General features: G+C 54.5%; 1 protein-coding gene across 12 annotated transcripts in view; it reads right to left on the bottom strand.

The window, feature by feature from the left end:
• Nucleotides 1-1,858: 1,858 nt before the first annotated feature.
• The window catches only part of JADE1 (jade family PHD finger 1), a 53,841-nt gene continuing 36,659 nt past the window's right edge, over nt 1,859-19,040 (bottom strand). For 11 of the 12 annotated variants that reach the window (XM_036423761.2, XM_036423756.2, XM_036423759.2 and 8 more), the window contains 5 exons: nt 17,702-17,869; nt 16,433-16,549; nt 13,056-13,577; nt 8,116-8,233; nt 1,859-4,717 (listed from right to left, as the gene is read on the bottom strand). In XM_036423761.2, coding sequence (XP_036279654.1) covers nt 3,891-4,717; nt 8,116-8,233; nt 13,056-13,577; nt 16,433-16,549; nt 17,702-17,869 — 1,752 coding nt within the window. In that variant the 3' untranslated portion in view covers nt 1,859-3,890. The remainder of the gene's footprint in view (nt 4,718-8,115; nt 8,234-13,055; nt 13,578-16,432; nt 16,550-17,701; nt 17,870-19,040) is intronic. The other variant, XM_045576922.1, reaches the window with a different exon arrangement.

Genomic DNA, 19,040 nt, shown 5'->3' with positions numbered 1-19,040 from the left:
GACAGAGCAAGCAAGCTGGAAGTAAACAGTCACTAAGGAGGAGCAAGGAGAAATTAACTTCCAGCCAAACGTATGAAGAATTCGTGTGTAAGAAAAAGACACCGGCCACATCACGACAAAAATTATACCTGAGGGCAGCAGCGCCACCCTGGTGTGGCTCCTGTGCACCCCGGCCTGGGTGAGGATGCAGGACCCACGTCGGCTTGGCTGTCCCCAACCCGCAAAACTGCACGTCACTGAGGCACATGTGTGTGTGTGGTGACTGAATGCTGCTTCAGGCAGGGAGGGCACCGAGCTGGCCATTAGAAGTGGGGCCGAAGCCCAGGCCCAGTGCGGTGACCTCCACACATCTTTGTAGAATGCAGATCATACCTAAGAATGCGTTTAATAAAACTGTGCTCTTAAACGTTATCTTTTTAAAGAGCCTTATAAAATAATCTTCCTGTCACTCAGAAATAACTTTTTTCTTTTTTTTCTTTTTTTGCTTTTGCTTCAGAATGCTCAACAGTCAACAATATGTTGCGGGGGGAAAATCTTGTTCCTAATCATAAAAATAGTCTCCCAGCTACTAAATCCTTCTACAGCTGTACCTGTTACTGGGTGGACTTGCTTGAAGTATCACAGTAACCCCAGTCATACTGTAAAATGTTACCCTCTTCTTACAGAAGGGGAAATTGAGGCTTCTAAAGGCTAGGCGATCTGGCCAAGGTCATGTGACCAGTCTCTCGTACCCTCAGGTCTTAAGTTGCTTCAACAGCTAGTTGTTTTCAGATCTAAGATTGGGATCCGGAAGGAACTCCATTGAGGTAGGGAAGACAAAAATCAAACTGTGACCATCTTTCAGTGTCTCCGCATCAGAGCTGGGCAAGCCCACCACCCAGGGAGGGGTTATCCACCTCTTGTCCTGTTCCCTACAGTTTGCATTCATCATCTAAACCAGGACACACTTGCTACACGCTAAGTCTTGTACATCTTTAAACATTGAGCAACAGCAGATTTCAAAAGACACTTAAGATGTATTGCAAAAATGTACAGCATTTATTCACATACAGACAAAAAGGCACAAATTCTACTAAATAGTTCAACAAAAAAATACAGCTGTCCTCAACTAGTTTTATAAATACTTTCAAAAAGGGGGTAGAAATAAATACAGGATTGGGCCATGTCATATAAAATAGTCATCTCTACATATACTTTGTTTAATTTCTGATTTGTAACTCTTCATGCACCTTTTTTTTTCTTTTCAATTTTAGCTGAATGGACACCAAGCTAGGCACATAGTGAAAAATCCTCTGTACAAGGTTACAAATGTAATGACAAGTTTGTCCATTTGAAAATAATTAAGATTTGTACACAACACATAGAACCCTTCATTGCGATTTTGTGTTTATAGCCTAACAAATGACATTCCAGGCAACTTTACAAAAGTTTAACTAGCCTACATTTTGACATAATACATTGATCATAATCAAAGATATTTCTTGGTCAGGGTGCACAAGGAAAGATAAAGCTAAAAAAAAAAAAAAGAAAAAGAAAGAAAGAAAGAAAGAAAGAAAGAAAGAAAGAAAGAAAGAAAGAAAGAAAGAAAGAAAGAAAAAAAGAAAGAAAGAAAGAAGAAAGAAAGAAAAGAGCAAATGGTAGGTCCCACACTAAGAAGTGTACATGGGGCGGTGGTAGGGGTTGCTGCTGCTGGTGGCCACACAGACATCCCAGCAGGACAGAGAACTGACCTACAAAGCTATCATTACACCGGAGACACCGTACTCTAGCCATTTGCCTCTCAAAGCAGAAATTAAAAGTGAGCTTTTTATATTTTGTGTGACTTGTTTTCCTTGGGCTATTTTTTATTTTTTTCATTTTATGTTTTTGTTTTTTGTTTTGTGTGTTTTTTTTTGGTTCAGCATAACTTGAAACATTTGAAAGCTTTTCAACCTAAATGTGGGGGGGAAACAGGTAAGGCATTATTTTTGCACAAAACTAGCATTCCTAATAGTGCAAATGAATCTGTGAACCTCTTAAAATGGTGAGAGGTCATACGCTTACTAGAATTTAGGTTTTCTTTCTATGGCTTGACAAATCCACATCCTCGAACTCTCACCAGAGCTGTCACTGTAGTCCAAAAGTTACCGGGTAGAGTCCACCTTCTGTGCTCAGCAAAAGGTTTCTGCTCCTCTGCAAAGTCTGCCTTTTCAATTAGGCTATGAGTGAAAGTACAACTTGGATTTGTAAGAAACTTCTATCTGCAGCAACAGCTTATCTGGACAACAGTCTTTTTCAAAAGGAGCCTTTCAGCTCAAAAATAGTCCATCTAAACCTGGGTCATCCTTTCCCCTCTCCTGAATCAGCTACTACAATGTATTCAAAAAGCTTAAGACTTGGTCTGAGAATGTCATACATACAATGGAGATGCAGCTGATCTACTATTTGATCATCTGACAAAACTTGCATAGCAAGATGGAATTCAATAAGCCTTGTTTGGTGTTGACAATCCTCTGGAAGACTTGAAAGTGAACCGCAGGACTCAAACCATTATTCATCAAGTATCAGAACGTCCCTGCCACATGGAAACAGATGGATAAATGAATCAGGAGTCTGAATACCGACACCAGCAAACTAAGGGGCGATTTAGGGGAAGCTGGGCTTGTTCCAAGTGCCCATAATTCTAAGTCTATTCGCTATTTAAACTTTCCTTCTCTGAAGATTGATGCACAACTACGCTGAATTCCAAAGAAAATGAACAGGACCTTAACACTACCCATTGTCTTAACACAGATGCACCGCAGTCAGTGCGAAAACAGAACATTGTACCCAAATTAATGCTAAATTCATTATTGCTGATAACTTACGAGTTATTGCCATTTGCAATTAGGAAGTCCAAGTTCGAATCAGAGCCTAGAACTGACTCCAGAAAAAACCTACTACACTTAAAACTCTTTCCTGTAGAAACTTGGTCAATGGTAAGAGGTTATCACAACTTATTGCCTTTCTATTGTTTCTAAAATATAGCCTATTTCACGCTTTTTTTTTTTCTTTTCTTTTCTTTTTTTTTCCTTTTTCTTTTTTTCTTTTCCTTTTTTCCTTGTTCTTAAGGAATCTGTTCCAGTTGGGGACCCTGGGAAGTATGAGTCACTGGAGTCTGAAAGTTCATCACTTGAACGTGAATGACTACTGTACTGTTGGAGGCCAGCGGACCAGTGATTGCCAGTGGCTAGGGAACCCCGCCCGGGCTGGCCCACAGACGGCAGTTAGGGAAGAGAGTGTCAAGAGGACTGGTCAATGGGCCTCAGCTGCCCTCTCCCACAGACAGAACTTCCCAGTGACCTCGCTCTGCACCAGGCCTCTCCATCCCGCTCCCTCCCAGGGTTGCAGGCCGAGGAGCCACATTCCCTCATATTCCAGCCCCCGAAGCTTCTCCAGGGGTGACCTTCAACACTTCTCCCATCTGGGACATTTGCACAGAAGTCCCCTCGAGCTCCTCGGAGCTGCTGCCTGCAGACTGCAATGCAACAAGAACATGGTTTCCAATCCGCCACCGTCCAGGAAATAAGTTACAGGCTAGCCAACGGTACGCGAGGGTGTCTAGAACCATATCTGACTCCGTGTAGTCGGGTGACCAAGAGTTTGTGCTTTGGGAAGAAAACAGAGCAATAAAAACTCAGGAGGCTTCCGTAGGCCTCTCCCTCTTTAAAAAATGCACTTCATTCATTCATTCTTAGCTTAGTGTTGAAGCTTCTAGTCTCCGCCGTGCCTCACGGTCGCAACCTACGTGTTTCCTCAACCAGTTGCAAATAGCACACCCTCCTCGCGGTTTATAAATGACTTGGGGGGGGGGGGGGGGGGACAAAACATCTGAACAGCGAGTCGGTGTGCGCGCGGCTCAGGGCCGGGCATCAGGAGGCCAGGATGCTCCTGCGGATGAAGTCTGTCCTGCGGCCCATGGCGCCGCCCGCGGCGGGGATGCACTTCTTCTCCGAGGCCTCGCCCTCCGAGTCGCTCATCTCGCCGTCGGGGGCGTAGCCGTCGCTCTCGGGGTCGGCCCTCGGCTTGCTCTTGGCCCTCTCCCTGGCGGGCCCGCGGCCCAGGCCCAGGCAGGGGCAGGCGGCCCCGGGGGCGGGCGCCTCCTGCGGCGGCCGCTCCCCCTTCTTTGGGATCCGGAAGCCCCCCCAGTTCTTCCCGGGGCTGGCGGGCGTGGTAGGCACTTTGGCTGCGGGCGGGGGCTGGCTGCCCCGCGCCAGGGCGCCGTTGCACTTGGGCGGCCCCTCTCTCCGGGCGCCGGAGGCGGCGGCGGCCCGGGGCGCGGGGTCCGGGTGCCGCGGGGGCGCGTCCGGGGCCCGGAGGGGCTTGTGTCGGAAAGGCCTGTCCCTCCCGTCCCCCTGGCCGGGGTCGCAGGGAAAGCGGGGGTCCCTCCTGCTCCCGGGGTCCGGCGCCAGCGCGCCGTTGCGCTGCGGGGCGGCCAGGAGCCGGGCGTCGGCGAAGGCCGCCTTGTCGAAGCCCAGCCAGCCCTGCGGGGCGCCCGCCGCCCGGTGCGGGGCCTGGCCCGCGGCTCGCGGGTGCGGCTTCTTCAGGGCGCGGCCCAGGGAGGTGCCCATCTGCTTCCGGAAGAAGGCCGAGTGCCACTTCAGGTCCTCGATCTGGGGCGCGTCGGGGCCCACGGAGGGGCTGTTGAACAGAAGCATGCTCTCCAGGGAGGCGGCGGAGCAGGAGGGCGAAGGCACACCTGCGGGGGGGAAAGCAGAGAGAAAGGTTACAGCAGGAGCAAGTCCGAGGAGGACAGGCCCGCGCAATGCAAACGTCCCGCAGACAACGCATGGCCGGGCTGCAGAACCGTCAGAGGAGAGGGGTCCGCCTGGGGAGCAGCCCTGGAGCTGCGGACAGCTAGCAGCTGCCTTTTCTGAAACAGCCAGAGCCACAGAGGAGCCCCTGAAGCAGCATCTTTCCAAGGAATGCATGTCCTTCCACACCACAGCTGAGCTGACAAGGACCCCAGGGGAGGGGAGGGGTGTGGCGGGCCTGCCTCCCAGCAGGGCTAAGGCGAGAGGGAGGGGGGGGGGGCGCCAGGGCTGTGATGCCAGGAATGTGAGGAGCTGTGAGGTGAGTAAGCGAAGGTGTTTAAGCGCCTCCCAGACACAGAGCAAATGTTTTTTTAAATGTTTACTATCAGATGTAAAACCCACTTGTGGGATTAAACTGAAAATGTAACCCAACAGGAGATAAGTGAAACTGGTCTTTTTCAAACATTTTTCATGCCAATCACAGTAAGCGCTAAATTTCACCTAACTCAGGAAAAGCCCACTTTTCCTTAAGTCTTACTGTCCTTTATCATCTGATGTGCCCTCTGACCTTTGCCGTTTCACTCGTTTTTGAAACTAGTGATGAACTAACTACTCAACTCCTCTCGCCACCCACGGAGCCCTGCCCCTGGGTCTGGGGAAGCTGGGTGAGCTCACAGGAAGGGCCTCAGAGCCCGTTCGGGCTTCTGTCCCCTGTGGGGTGAGAACCAGCAGGAAAGTGGGTTCCACCGGAGCCCCAGGCCTGAGCGCCCAAAGGAACCTACTGCTGAGCAGACACGGAGCAAGCGTGAACCGGAACAGAGCCAGGGACTCCAAACACAGACCGCCACCACCAGGGGGGGGGGGGGGGGGGGGCGCCATAATCCTCCCACTTCCTCAAACATCGAAGGCTAGGGTCCACCTCCACGCCACACTGGTGGCTGTTTCTCACCTCCCGAGGGGAAACAGAGCAAGGGGGTGGGGGGGGGGGGGGTTCTGACTCAGATTCTCTCTACTTGACCTGGAATCGCGTCTCTCCAGTCTCCGACGCATGACCTCTGCAGGCAGCCCCTCCACTGGGGACTCTCACCCAGCAGAACAGCCCTCCCCGTCCTCAGTCACTCACAGCCTGAGCCGTGGCCCCTGAATGACACGCGAATGCCATGGCGTCCGCGCTGCTCCACCTGGAATCACAGGCCCAGAGCAGGAGAGGGGCCGCAGAGACAGCGCCCGGCTGAGTCTAACACTGGGGAAGGAGCGACACAGGCCCCGGGTGTGCCCCGTCCTGGCCGCGGCTCCCACAGGGACCACAGGCTGCGCCCAGCTCTTCCCACCGGTGTGTGGGGGCCGGTGGGGTTCCTTGTCTGCAGGACTTGCGAGTGGAGGGATGCGTGACGGCTGTTACACACACAGCCTCACCTGGCTCAGGGTCTCCGCCACTCAGCCAAGGAGGAGCCTCAGCCGGGAAACGCAGAGAGCTGCCGGCAACACCATAAAAAAGGACTCGGTGAAACCCGGCGCACATGCTCTTTACAGCTCATTCTCTTTAAACAACAACTTAGCAAAAGTCCCAGGAAGGCCCAGCGCCCCCAGGCGCGGCTGCACTCCGCCCCTGCCCAGCTCCAACGTCCTCAGAGGGAAAACCCGTGCGGAAACTCAGTGAACAGACAGAAGTCCATTTTAAAGAATCTGAATCGAACTGCTGTCACTTGTGACACCCTACTAAAAATTCTCATTTTAAAAGTCTTGATGATACTAGCTTGATACATTCCTGGAGAAAAAAAAAAATCTAAGATAATATTATTAGTAAATCAATGCTATTAAAAGTATATATTACTTCAAGAATGTCACTTAACACTCCGTAGGCTTCCTTCTCTTTCTTCCACTGACCACTCCACAGGAAGTCCTCCCTTCACGCCAACAGGCTCGGCGATGTCCCGAGAAAGGGCGCGTGGGAACCCAGCTTCCCAGAGGCCAACAGAGAGGAACAAGGTGGAGTTCCCACTGGCCTCTCCTCACATCCTAACGAAACACTGTACCTCTGGTCACCTTGATCTGGTTGGTTTGGGGTGAATCAGAATTCGAATTTCACCACTATGGGGCGTAACAACCTTGTTTCCACGCGTCAGAATAATCTACAACGAGCCAGCCGCGACTCAGCGCAAAGCAAGTATTTCAGATGTTGCCGCTCTTAACTTCAAAGGGCAGACAGGCACAGAGATGAGATGAGGCAAGCTCCCCTCAGAGCTGCCTGTGCCCGGGGTCTGCGATGCTGCCTGACCCACGCTCGGCGCATCGCCTTTTCTGAAAGCCGCCTAACCTGCTTCCCTGCGTTGATGCGCGCAGACCCGTTAGCGCCAAAAGGCAACTTTGGTTCTGGACCCGGCTCTTCTGCGAGCCCACAGAGTCCCAGGGAAGTTACACGGCGGCCCAACCACCATGTATTTGATCTCCAATGATTGCCGTGGTTTTTCCTTTCCTCTTTGGTTACCCAGAGCCATGTTAAACTGAAGGCACCGAATGCATAAATACTCGGTGCTGAGTCTCCAAAAGATGCAAATTCCCCCTACACCAGTGGTCGGCAAACCGCGGCTCGCGAGCCACACGCGGCCCTTTGTCCCCTTGAGTGCGGCTCTTCCACAAAATACCACGTGTGCGGGCGCGCACGAACAGTGCGATGGAAACCGCGTGGCCCGTACACAGCAGTCGGGTTTCGGCCTGGGCGAGTCTATTCTGAAGAAGTGGTTCCATCGCCGAGCCACACTCAAGGGGCCAAAGAGCCGCGTGTAGCTCCCGAGCCGCGGTTTGCCAACCACTGCCCTACACCAAAAAGTCCACTGGGAATGTTCTCTAAACAGACATATGCCTCGAGTGCAGTCTTAAGATACACTGAGCGTATGCTTACAGGCAGGTGCCAGGCTAGGTAACCCCCTATCTTTTTAGGTCTCCCAGGATGCCTTCCTTACGTTGATCAAGTTCTTTGCAATAAAGAAGTTACTCTTTCATTTGAGCCTTTGAACAGTTCCCGGGCGGTAGCTGGCAATACCACCACCACCCTCAAGTTCCATCTGAGCAAACAGAGCGGCTAGGAGAACTGGAGACTCGCTTGGGATTGGCCCAGACGTAGAGGATCAAGGATGCAGCCCGTATGTGAGGCCAAATCCTTAGCCCTTCCCCCTGTGCCCCAGGCCTCAGATGCTCAGAGATTTCCTGTAGTCGGCCAGCCTGTGCTTCTGGGGTTATCCTGTCGGGTACAAGGAAAGGAAAGGAACTACTCTTGCTTTCCTCAGCAGAGCGTGAGGCCTGCGGCCCCGCCTGCCGCCGGAGCTGCGAGGCTGATGCATACCTGAAACTCTTTCTTGCTCCAAGAGCTTAGTGTAAAGATTGAATATCTGTTCCTGGACTTTGCACACAGATCGCTTAATCTTTTCCCTGCGGGTCACCATGTAAGTGAGGTTCCGAACCTAGAATGTAGAGAATAAAGATTCTAAGTAAGCAATGCATTGTAACAGTACTTTGGTGGATGTTCTGTTTTTGGTTTTGTTTTGTTTTTTTACCTGAGGAGAAAATTGTCCTACTAGGGCCTTGAGTGACATCTGAAATCAAAATGTACTTTGAATGCGTTATCCAGTCTCTTATCTCGTTGGGGCTGCTAACAAGGCTTCCACATACACCCCTCCACACAGGATGAGATGGGGGAGGAGCTCCTACCGATCGCCCCAAAGTCCCGCCGCCTCCACCACACCCAGCCTTAGACTCATCGCTACGCGACCCCCAAGGACCTGCCCCAGCACCTGCAGGCGAAAGGCTTTAGAGAGCTCAGAAGCCCCTGCGCTGCACTCTACCCAGCACCTTCTGAAGGGGAAGTGAGGTCAACACAGGGTCAAGGGCAATCAGAAGCAAAGCCCATCCCCTGCACAAGGCTCACTAGGTGAATGCCTCAGTCAGCTGGCACTGAACCACAGTTCCACTGTGCCTGACGGTCCACCCCTGGGGGTCACGTGCACACACTCGAAACTAACCAACACAGACTCAGTCCTAAGCCACCTGGGATCAGTCAACACAGAAACAGAACTTAAAAGATTCGTCAATAAAACCCCTTCAATCCTTCAGTCCTAAGACCTATTGGTAAACCTAACCAGACTCCAGGGGCCTGAATGCACAGATCTCAAAACCCAGCAGAGGAGATGCTATTATAGTACAGGGTCCAGCCTCCTGCAGGACGTGGACAAGATGTCTCCAATCCTCCCTGGCAGCGGTGAGCAGTGACTCCTATTCCCCATCAGCTCCCAACTCCCCTCAAAACCTTATGCTTGGCAATCCCTTCCCCCGCCGCCTGCCTTGAAACAGAAGAGGCCAAAAGTCCTCGCCCTTGTGGTTCGCAGTGAGGATGGGGACCAGCCATGCACACAGGACTGCACTGGCTCCTGCAGACACCGCCCCTGTGTCTTCAGTCCATCCCGAGCCCCGTTGGGTTCCAAGTGAGAGGACATGAGACTCTCAGAGGGGCAGCTCTCTGGCTCCTACGTTTACATCCACGTGTAACGTATTTAGCATCTTCCTAACACTTCCCTTCACTGAAAAAGAATATAAATCTTAACATTAAGGACCTGAGAAGACAGTCTCGTTCCCTGAGTAAATATTTTGGTTCCTCTCTCTTCATCTCACAGCCTCAGACCCCAGGCCAGGAAGTAGGTGTCCTTTATAAAACTCTGACCCACTGGGGACAGAGGTGGCGACCAGGCTATTCTCGTTCATGAGCAATCTTCCACCCAGGGGAGATTAGAGAGGAAGCTCAAAGAGGAAGAGGCAAGACCTAGACAGAGGTCACAGATTCAAAACCCTTTGCAAAACAAGCAGGAGGAATCTGGCCTCCGGAAGTGGGAATTACTTCTGGCTCTGGGAACAGAGAGGCGGCCCTTCTGTTCCAGCTGGATGCACGGCAGAGACACATCTCTTTCTTAAAATTACCCACAGAAACAGAGGCCTGGGGAGCCAGAGACCGGGACATTGGGTATTTATTCAAATTTAATTTCAGGGGCTTCAGCCACTCCCCGGGGAAGCCTCCATCCGGCTGCTAGTTGGGAACTCCCCGTCTCTTCCCCACAACCTCTGATGAGAAACATCCAACCGTAACCCCAAGAGCCAAAGGCCCAGGTTCACTGTCAGTTGGGATGAATCGGCCGCTGAAGGCCAGGCTATTTAGAATAGCGAGCAGCCTAAACGGTACCCCCTGGTGCACACACACACTCCTCACAGGACGGGTGCACCAGCAGCCCCGGTGTGTAGAGCTGAGCGGAGGCTCTGCCCTGAAAGCAGACCCTGCCTGGCCCTTCCTGCACACTCCCCACAAACAGGCCTGCAGGGAGGTACCCCGAAACACCGGCTCACGGTACACCCTCACACCACGTGACACCTGAGTGAGGTTTTCATCAAATGCAGTGTTTGCAGGCCCCAGCAGGGTAGCTCAGTTGGTTAGAGAGCACCACCCTGGTTCGCCAAGGTTGCAGGTTCAATCCCGTCAGGGCACTGAAGAATCAACTAATAAATGCATGAAAAGGTGGGACAAATCGATACTTTTCTCTCTCTCTAAAATCAATGTATATATGTGTATGTTTCCCTAGACAGAATGCTGCCCCCTCACCCCAGAATTCTGGAGTCAGAAGTGGGGTCCAAAAACTGGCCTTTCAGGTTTCCAGGTAATGCTGCTGGCTGGGGGCCATCCTGAGAACCACTGCCCTCAGGAACCCGAGTGCTCTCAGGGTTTTCTTGAATCCCAGGCACTGCTTGCCACACCAAAGCCGAACATGCCTTTTGTTCAGGGATAATGGCAGCTCCAGTTTCACAGGTGGCCGTGCCACTGGGCATTGAGTGGACAGGCCCCAGGACCAGCCTCTCCTGACACAGAGGCAGCGTGTCTGCCTGTCTCAGCAGGCACTCAGCTGCCTCTCGCAGCAAACCCCATTGAGGGGGAAGGATCCCTCGGGAGGGGCGGGGCCTGGGGGCCTTGCTGTCAGCAGCCGGCACTCATCAGCAATCACGTCTTCTTAAAGGTGTGGGTCCCCAGCCCCTCCTGAAAGCCATCCCTATCCTTTCTGGTCCGGGTACCAGGAGTGCAACGCCTCCAGCTGTCTTTGCAGGGAAGAGCAGTCGCCATTACCAGGTGTCAGCAGTTTGCATTTCTAATGAAGGCTGCTCAGGGGTCAGTGTGGGACGAACCCCGATTCTCCCGGGTGGCACCTGATCCTGTGTGCCTGCTATGATGTTCTGCTGTGTGAAGTAGGCAGAACAAAGAGAGCGTACGTTATGATTTGTTCGGATGAGCCTCTGGCCTGATATACTTCTTGTTTATGATTGCAAAGAGCCCTGGACTCTCTGGGGCATGACAAAGGTTCCATCTTCTAAAGCCCCACCATCACAGGCCTCATGGCACATTGCGGAAAATGTATTTTTCATTACAATAAGCCCGTTTTAAACTGACACTAAATACCCTAAAATCTGTTAGGCTCTTTATTAAAGTAAATGTAAGTAATGCCACACACACACACACAGAAATCCTGATTTATTCCCTGTTTCTCATACATAATTGGCATCATTCTACTTAAAAAGCAACAGTGATGACTCCAAAAAGATGTTTAGAATTTAATTATAAGTCCGTGTTAATCTGAGTAACTTAAGCACAGAAAAGAGTTAGTACACCACAAACATTTTCTACACTTTTATTTTGTGGTGATTGAGAGACAAACACAGTCCAAACATCAGACTTCTCGTCCTCCCTCCTGAGGACTATCTGACTCCGGGCTCACGCACCCAGGACAGCGGCCGTCACGTACTGGCTCCTCGCCAGGGTTCCAGCTTATCCCTCAAAATACCCTTTCTCAAATTAACAAAAAACGCCACACATCCATGTGGTTGGAGGTGAGGTCTTCTGCACACTCACCACCAGGGGGCGTGTGGGAGCACGAGAGCCTCAGCCCTCCCCCCTCCCTGCTGGCCTCACCTGACCCCAATCCTAACCTGCTCCAGGAAGGAGTGTCACCAGCTGGCCTTGGGTCGTGTGTAGACCAGGCCTCCAATGACCACTTAAAAACACCTGCACACCAATGCCACCTCTCCGGGGGCCAGGCAGGTCCCTCTGGGAGATCTGCATCTTTTGGTTCATTCATCCATTCGCCCTATGCTTGGCCTACACTCTCACTTCCCATAGTCTCTGAGGCAGAGGCTCCCAGGCAGGTGAATCACTTCCTGCTGGGGGCTCAGGGAGGTGCGTTAACTGTTTCAGACCTGGCTGTGGTGCAGGCTGCTTCAGGCCAGAAGCAGAGTCCAGCTGTGCGCTAATGCATTTAATCAGTCGGGAGCTGCCACAAAAGGTGCTCTAAGATGCATCTCCAATTAGCAAGCCTCAGTCAGAAGCTACCTACTGGGAGCAGGAGGCCCTGGGGGGAGACAGCCCTCCTAATTATACCTGTGCAGGAGGGAAGCCCACCTGGGACTCCCCGGTAACGGTAAGGATGGAGGCACAAAGCAGCAACAGCTGAAGGAAGCGGCCATGGTCCCAGGCAGCCCACAGCCGCCTCACCAGCAATGTGCAGCGATACTGTGCGTGCTGAGCGGGACGGGACCCCCACAACCACACAGGACACACCACAGACACACGTGACACGGACACACACATGCACACGTGATATATACACACAGCCTCGGGGATGACGTAGCACCTCACTGCCAGGAGGACCTGTGGCAGACGCGCGTGTGTAAGTGTTCGTACCCGCGCCAGCACCCACAACCTGCCCTGCCCCTCAGCACAGGGCGCCCACGAGCCAGCCAGGAATGGGGTGCAGAGACAGTGCCCCCCACGCCTCTCAGAGCCACGTGACCAGCACCCGGTGTGCCTCAGGCTGAACGAGAGATCTTACCCCCCTGCCTGCACCACTGTTCGGCAAGTCTAACTGGTGTCCTAACTGTTTGCAAACTATTCTGGGCCACTCCCTTGGTCGTTTCCCTGGGGCTCAGATGACTCTAGCTCTAGAATGGAGAGGACACACACCCCATTGGATCTTGCAGAAGAACAATACTGGGATTAACGGGGAAATATTTAAAAGGAGGTCACAGAGAAGCCCCCCGTGTGAGCTTCCCAGCCCGGGGACACTACACGGACACACCCCCATGCTGCAGTGTGTACAGGGTCTGAGCGAGCGACCGGCCGCCACGCTGGCTCTGCGCAAGCGCGGCCTCTGAGCAGTCCTCTTGGCTAAGTCACTACAAGGTGTCAGTGTCAATCATTACCCTCTCCAGGTCCTGCCGCAGGTGCGTGAACAGCTGCAGCCGCCTAAACAAGACATCCTGCTCCCGCTTGGCCAGATTGTCCTCCTCGTCTCTCTTTGGGGTGATGAGCGGCTTGTTGAAGTTGACCTTCCTCTTCAGCTTCCAGTACTGGTACAGGAAGTCCACCACCTCCTCGGGCAGCCGCAGGGCCCTGGCCACGTCCAGCAGGTTGACGAAGGTGTAGAAGGCGTCCTCCAGCTGCTGCAGCTTCTGCTTCCGGACGCTCACGCGGTGGGCCTCCTCCTGCTTCTGCTCCAGGCTGGCGAAGGGCTCCAGCGGGCTCCGGGGGGAGCGCTCGGGGCCCCCGTTCTCCTGGGCGGCCCCCGCCGCGAGGCTCCCCTCGGCTTTCCTGTGGGAGCTGTGCTTCGGGCAGTAGGACTTGAACTTGACCTCATCGTTCTCCGCCAGGATGGTCTTCATCTCCAGGCCCCGGTCGAAAGCGCAGGTCACGTGGAAGGCCGTGCGGCAGTTCTTCACGGAGCACTGGCGAGGAAAGGAGGGGGACGGTTAGGCGGGCCCGTGGCGGACGCCCCTCGGTGCCGGGCCCCCGCGCCCGGCAGAGCTGCGCCCGGCGTGGCCATGACAAAGCCCCGGCGTTCCCGGCACACTAACCCCGGAGTGTGTTAAACAAGGGCAGGCCGGGGCGTTCAGGAAACTTCAAAGGGAAGGTTTCATGGACCAACCCTGCCTCTCGGACGAGCCCGTGGGCCAGGGCCCGGGGCAGACCGCCTGCACGGGGCCGGGTGGCCCGAGCGGGGCTGGCGCTCACGCTCCACGCCAGAGAACGTGTGCCCAGCTGGCAGGGTGCACGCAGAAGCACCGCTGTGCTTTCTCTTTGGGCCTGAGCTCTCTCGTGTTTGTGTAAAAGGCCGGACGACAGGAATCTCCCCGGGAGGAGTGACAACTAGTCGGAGGTTTTCCGGGAACCTGAATGCTCGCACTCACCCGGGGCCCAGCACAAGCGGGACACTGCCTCCCAGCCCGCCACTCCTGATGAGGCAGGCGAACACAAACTCCCACAGAGAAAGGAGAGCGGGAGGCAAGGAAAGCCCAGCCCAGGGAGGTCGGGACGAGTGTCCACACCCGTTGGGACCCCCGCCCGATGCTCCCGGGCAGTGGGAGCGGCACTAGACCACACGTCCTGCCTGGCGGTGCTGGCTGCTCCCAGCGGCCCCCGGGACTGGCTGTGGTGGCAGAGAACCGCCAGGGGCCTGACCCCCGGGTCAGGAGGTCGCCTGGAGGACAGGCGTCATGGCTGCGCCCCCTCCCGGGAGCCTCCCATTCACCCCAGCATCAGGGCTGCAATCTGCAGCTCAGAGGGCTGACGGCCTGGCAGGCGGTCTCCCGTCTGATGTCACCGGGTGAGGGACCAGGGAGGGCAGAGCATGGCGCTGGGGCTCTTCCCCCATCATTGCAGCGTGTAACAGGTCATGCTGTTACAGGTCAGCATGTAACTCACTGCCACTCGGGATTTCTCCCGTTGTTATACCCACAAGTTCGGAAAACCCAGCTCCCTCCGCCATTCCCTCCTTACCAACACTTAACAGCCAAATAAGAGAAATCTGTCTGTAACTTTACCTATAAACCACCTCAATCCCCGGGAACGTGTGAAATCGGCAGGCCGCCACCAGCAGAGCAGGGAGGAGGGCTCGCCAGGTTTGGGCCTGGGTCTGGCTCACACCGCACTTAGCCCGGGCGCCCGGCCGCGGAGGAAGGCGCTGCAGCGCAGGATTTACACAGGACTTTGTAAGGACGCCAAGCAGCCTTCCTTTGGGTTTTCCGATTCAGGTTGACTCAGCAAACAGATGTTACAGAACCATAAACCACAGCCCTCACAGCTGCAGACATTCCGGGGAGGAATTCTTTAATAACATCAGCCCACTCTGTGCAGATATGAGAAATCACCGGCCTTCCTTGGCCTCTTCTCTTCCAAATTAACGTTCTGGGAAAAGAGGTCAACGGCCACAAAATCATCTGATTATCTCTCTTCGAAAGAGAAACAGAGACCCCTACCTCCTGTGCGGACCAGGATGGGAGCTGGGGAGGGCACAGACCCGGCCTCACGGGGACTCACGGCAGGTAACTGGGAGGAAAGGATTTCCATCTTCTTGGGTTAAAGCTTGTTCCTGCAAGTTCTCTCTCTCTCTCTCTCTCTCTCTCTCTCTCTCTCTCTCTCTCTCACACACACACACACACAGAGACACACACACACACACACACACACACACACTAATGCGTTTTTTTTTAAACTCTAGGCTCTTTGCCATGTGTTAGTTTTAAGCAGATTCTATTCAAATACACAACTCTGCACTGCTTTCAAGGTCTGCAGACCGATCCCACTAGCTGTCTCATGCCTCACCCTCTGAATATTTGTTCCATTCTGGATTCTCAGACACCAGTATATAACGACAAATTTTTAAAACCACCAGTCAGTGGGTACCGTAACGAAAGAAATATTTATCAACCACATACAAATCGGTTTTGCCAAATGAGGTCATTTTCTTAAAACCCATGACTGGCAGCTGGACCGAGCTCCTGGAGTGTGTGCCTGCTCGGAGTGTGACGGGGACCGAGGGGGAGCCGAGGGGAAGCCCTGGCCCTGAGCTGGCCACAGGCGGCGTCTGCACACCTCGAGTGGAGATGCCAATAACCTAAGGCCCAGAAATTAACTTCGACTAGTTTCAGACAACATGAAAAAGGATAGCTGTATGTTCTCTCCTTAACTCTATCTACCTGTAGGTTTTCTACACTTGTCGGTGTGCGGACAAAGAAGCCAAGGTTTACATAAAAGCCACAGTGCGTGCTCACGGTGCCAGAGAACCAGGCAGCCAGGCTGCGTTCGGTGCAGCACCGCGTGGTGTCCCTCAGCCAGCTATGCCAGCTGCTGCCACGTCTCACCTGAGACATGACCTTGCACACCTGGGAAGCCAGCAGCCTCAGGGCAGCTGGAGGCGGGTCACCTGCTCAGCCCGCAAACAGGTAAGAGGGTGGCTAGCCCTTCAGGGCCAAGGCTGGCTCTTCCCCGGAGGCGGCTGCCAGGCTGGGAGCAGGGAGGGTGCCCGCAGACAAACTGACCGTCCTCCCTGCTCAGACAGAGCCCGAGTGGCCCTGTGCCGGCCTCGCTGGCATTCTGCTTACACAGAACACAATCTACCCACATCACAGGACCAGTCCAGGCTGGAGCCAGTCCTAGCCTCCCCATAAGAGCGGGAGACCCCCATCCTGCTTCCTGAATTCACCTGCAATTTCCAGAGTTCACAGACACCGCTCCCCCCCAAACTCCATCCTGCTTCCTGCAACACAGGGAAGGAGAAGAAGCCGCTGGGGCTAGGCCATACCTGTATGGAGGCCCCAAACTTCTCGTTGCAGAGGCTGCACACCAGCGCCCACCGACTGCTGGGGATGTGAGACACCTTGGTGATGGGCTCCATCTTCTCGGGGCTGCCGATGCTCACCTAGGGCCCGAGGAACAGCGAGAGTGCGCCGAGGCCGTCAGACAGGCCGAGGCTGGGTGCAGGTGGCAGAACCTGAGAGATGTGCTACCTCCCGTGCTCCACCCCCCTCCGCCAGACGGGGGCCGGGGCACTCGACCTCCATGAGGTGCACACCCCCGACTTGAACGCATCAGGACGGCTCAGGGGACAGTTCGGGGGCAGGAGAGCCCAGAGCCCAGAGTCCATTCCCTCCACCCTGAGCACCTGGGGGTCATGTGCCTCAGGAGCGCCTGTTCCCAGAACGCCCAGATAACCGGGGTGCCCGTCTCAGCGCCCCCCACAGCGGGGCCCATCTGACGTGGTCAGGGCTGGAGGTGGAGCACGTCTACACAGACGGACTTCAGCGTCTGTCTCACTAAAGAGAACCATCCTCTTGCGACTGGAAAGGTTGCTGCGCAGTGGAAAACTACCAAGTCACACAGGCTCCTTGGCATGGGGCCTGGGCGGCTGAACCGGGTCCCCGTTAATAGCAAACCACGCGGCCCGGCGCTGCCGGCACCCGAGGCATGAAGCCGCAGCCCCAGCCGTCCCCAGATAATCGTCCTCCGGAGGGAAATGCACCAGGAACCACACACCAAAAAACGCTGAAATTTGAATCGAAAATGATATTCTCCACAGTGAACCATGCAAATTAAATTAGTCAAGGTCTGGGACTGGAAATAAATTACACCAGACCTGAAATTAAAAAGGTTGAGGCTAAGGGAGAACTCCAATAAAAGTCACAGAAACAGGACCCAGAGCCGTGGCTCCTCACCGTGGTGCCGTCCCATGGACCGGCGCCAGGCGCAGTCCCGGGGAAGGGCTGGGCGCCCGGGCCACCGCCCACAAGCTGCAGGGCTGCCCCGGGGCCCTGGCCCAGTGGGAGGCCTAGCTGTGACGGACACCCGAACCGAAGCCTGACCACCGCCCCACGCACTGCTGCCTGGGTTAGTACGGCCACAGTGTGCACCCCCTGGCTAGCAGGAGGTGCGGGGAGATTCAGATAAAGGGGGAAACAAACGGGTGGCACTAAAAAGGTGTCCTTTTCCTCATCGGCTACCACGGGGCCTGTTTGTGACCGGCCCCCTCCTCCACCCCGGCTAAAAGGCAGAGCCCCCGTGAGACCACACTCACCTCGGGGATCCACAGGGCACAGCTGACATGGACCCACTTGGTCCCGCTGCGGGTGGGCTTCATGGCTCCGCCCTTCTTGGGGCACAGCAAGCACTTGGGCTGCACCCCCAGGGCACAGGTCCGGCACAGCCAGCTGCCCTCGGGCACCTTGAGGATTCCGTAGCAGGCCTGTGAGGCCAGCGCCCCCGGGGAAAGGAGAAGAGAGAGAGAAAAGGATTCATTTTTCTTTCCCATGATACCTGTTACTCTTACAACACCCAGAAGGTTTATATCAGGACAAGTGGCTAAACAGAAGCACTGCTCTGCCCACCACACAGGGTTCCTCTCCCTCCAGGTCAGAGCCAGGCGGCCTCACCCAGCAGCGGGGAGGGGTATGACGTCTGTGGGTGCAGTACGACGTGCTCACCGCCAGGTGACTGAACTCTCCCCGAGGACAGACGGGTCTGGGAAGAGTCTGCTCTGCTGTGTGGCCAGGCCGCCATGGGCCCCCCAGCTCTGAACCCTGACCCGCAGATCCTCAGGGCAGGGCTCGGGGTGAAACGGGGGAAGCTGCCCCCGGCCTCCTGGCGAGGGTGGGACTCAAAGTTAGAAAACAACACAGGGCACCCGGGAGCCGCCCGAAGCGATGAAACGCGCTGACCATGAAACACCAGCTAAGGAACGCTACCGGCTGATCCCAACACTCTCCCAAGTGGACCCGCGGGCCCCGAAAGGTGAGACTTTCTAGACCAAGAGGATCTGGTCTTTTTAACTGACACTTAGAGCAAAACCTGTTCTGCACAAGAAAGCCAACCGCAGAAATCAAGGCTTTTTACCAGCAAAGCCGCCAAGATGGCTCAAAGCTCGAAAAGGCAGAGTGTTAAACAAATGAGGAAACAAAACCATGATGGTAGCAGGTCCAGAGCCTTCTCAACACCACTGCCAGCCGCTGTCCTCAGATGACCCGGGAGTCAGGAAGTCGGGAGCCAGTCGCGGGCTCCAGCCCTCCAGACAGGAAAGCAGCCCAGTGCCGTCTGAGAGCGCAGGACGCAGAGAGGAAACCGCAGGGATGAGAGCGGGCGGAGGCAGCAGCCAGACTGAGCTCAGGGCGCGATGTCAGCGCCATGAATGAGCCACTGTCAACACAGACTGCCGGGAAACAACTTTAAATAGAGCGAAATGACACCAGTAAGGTTTCCAGCACCCAAAGGTTCCTATCAGGCATTCTAGAGGAAGTCACATTTGAAAAGATAACTTTTTTTTTTTTACTAGAAAAGCAAGTCTAAACAAAATTAAAAGATTAAATAAAATATGCCTTTAAGTCAAGCCCTGAAGAATGCTTCAAAGGAAAAATGAACCA

Source organism: Pipistrellus kuhlii, unplaced genomic scaffold (genome assembly GCF_014108245.1).
Source record: "Pipistrellus kuhlii isolate mPipKuh1 unplaced genomic scaffold, mPipKuh1.p scaffold_m20_p_8, whole genome shotgun sequence".
In the NCBI taxonomy this organism is placed as follows: domain Eukaryota; kingdom Metazoa; phylum Chordata; class Mammalia; order Chiroptera; family Vespertilionidae; genus Pipistrellus; species Pipistrellus kuhlii.
The sequence above is the reverse complement of the archived record's forward strand: the minus strand, read 5'-3'. Positions and strand labels throughout refer to the sequence as shown.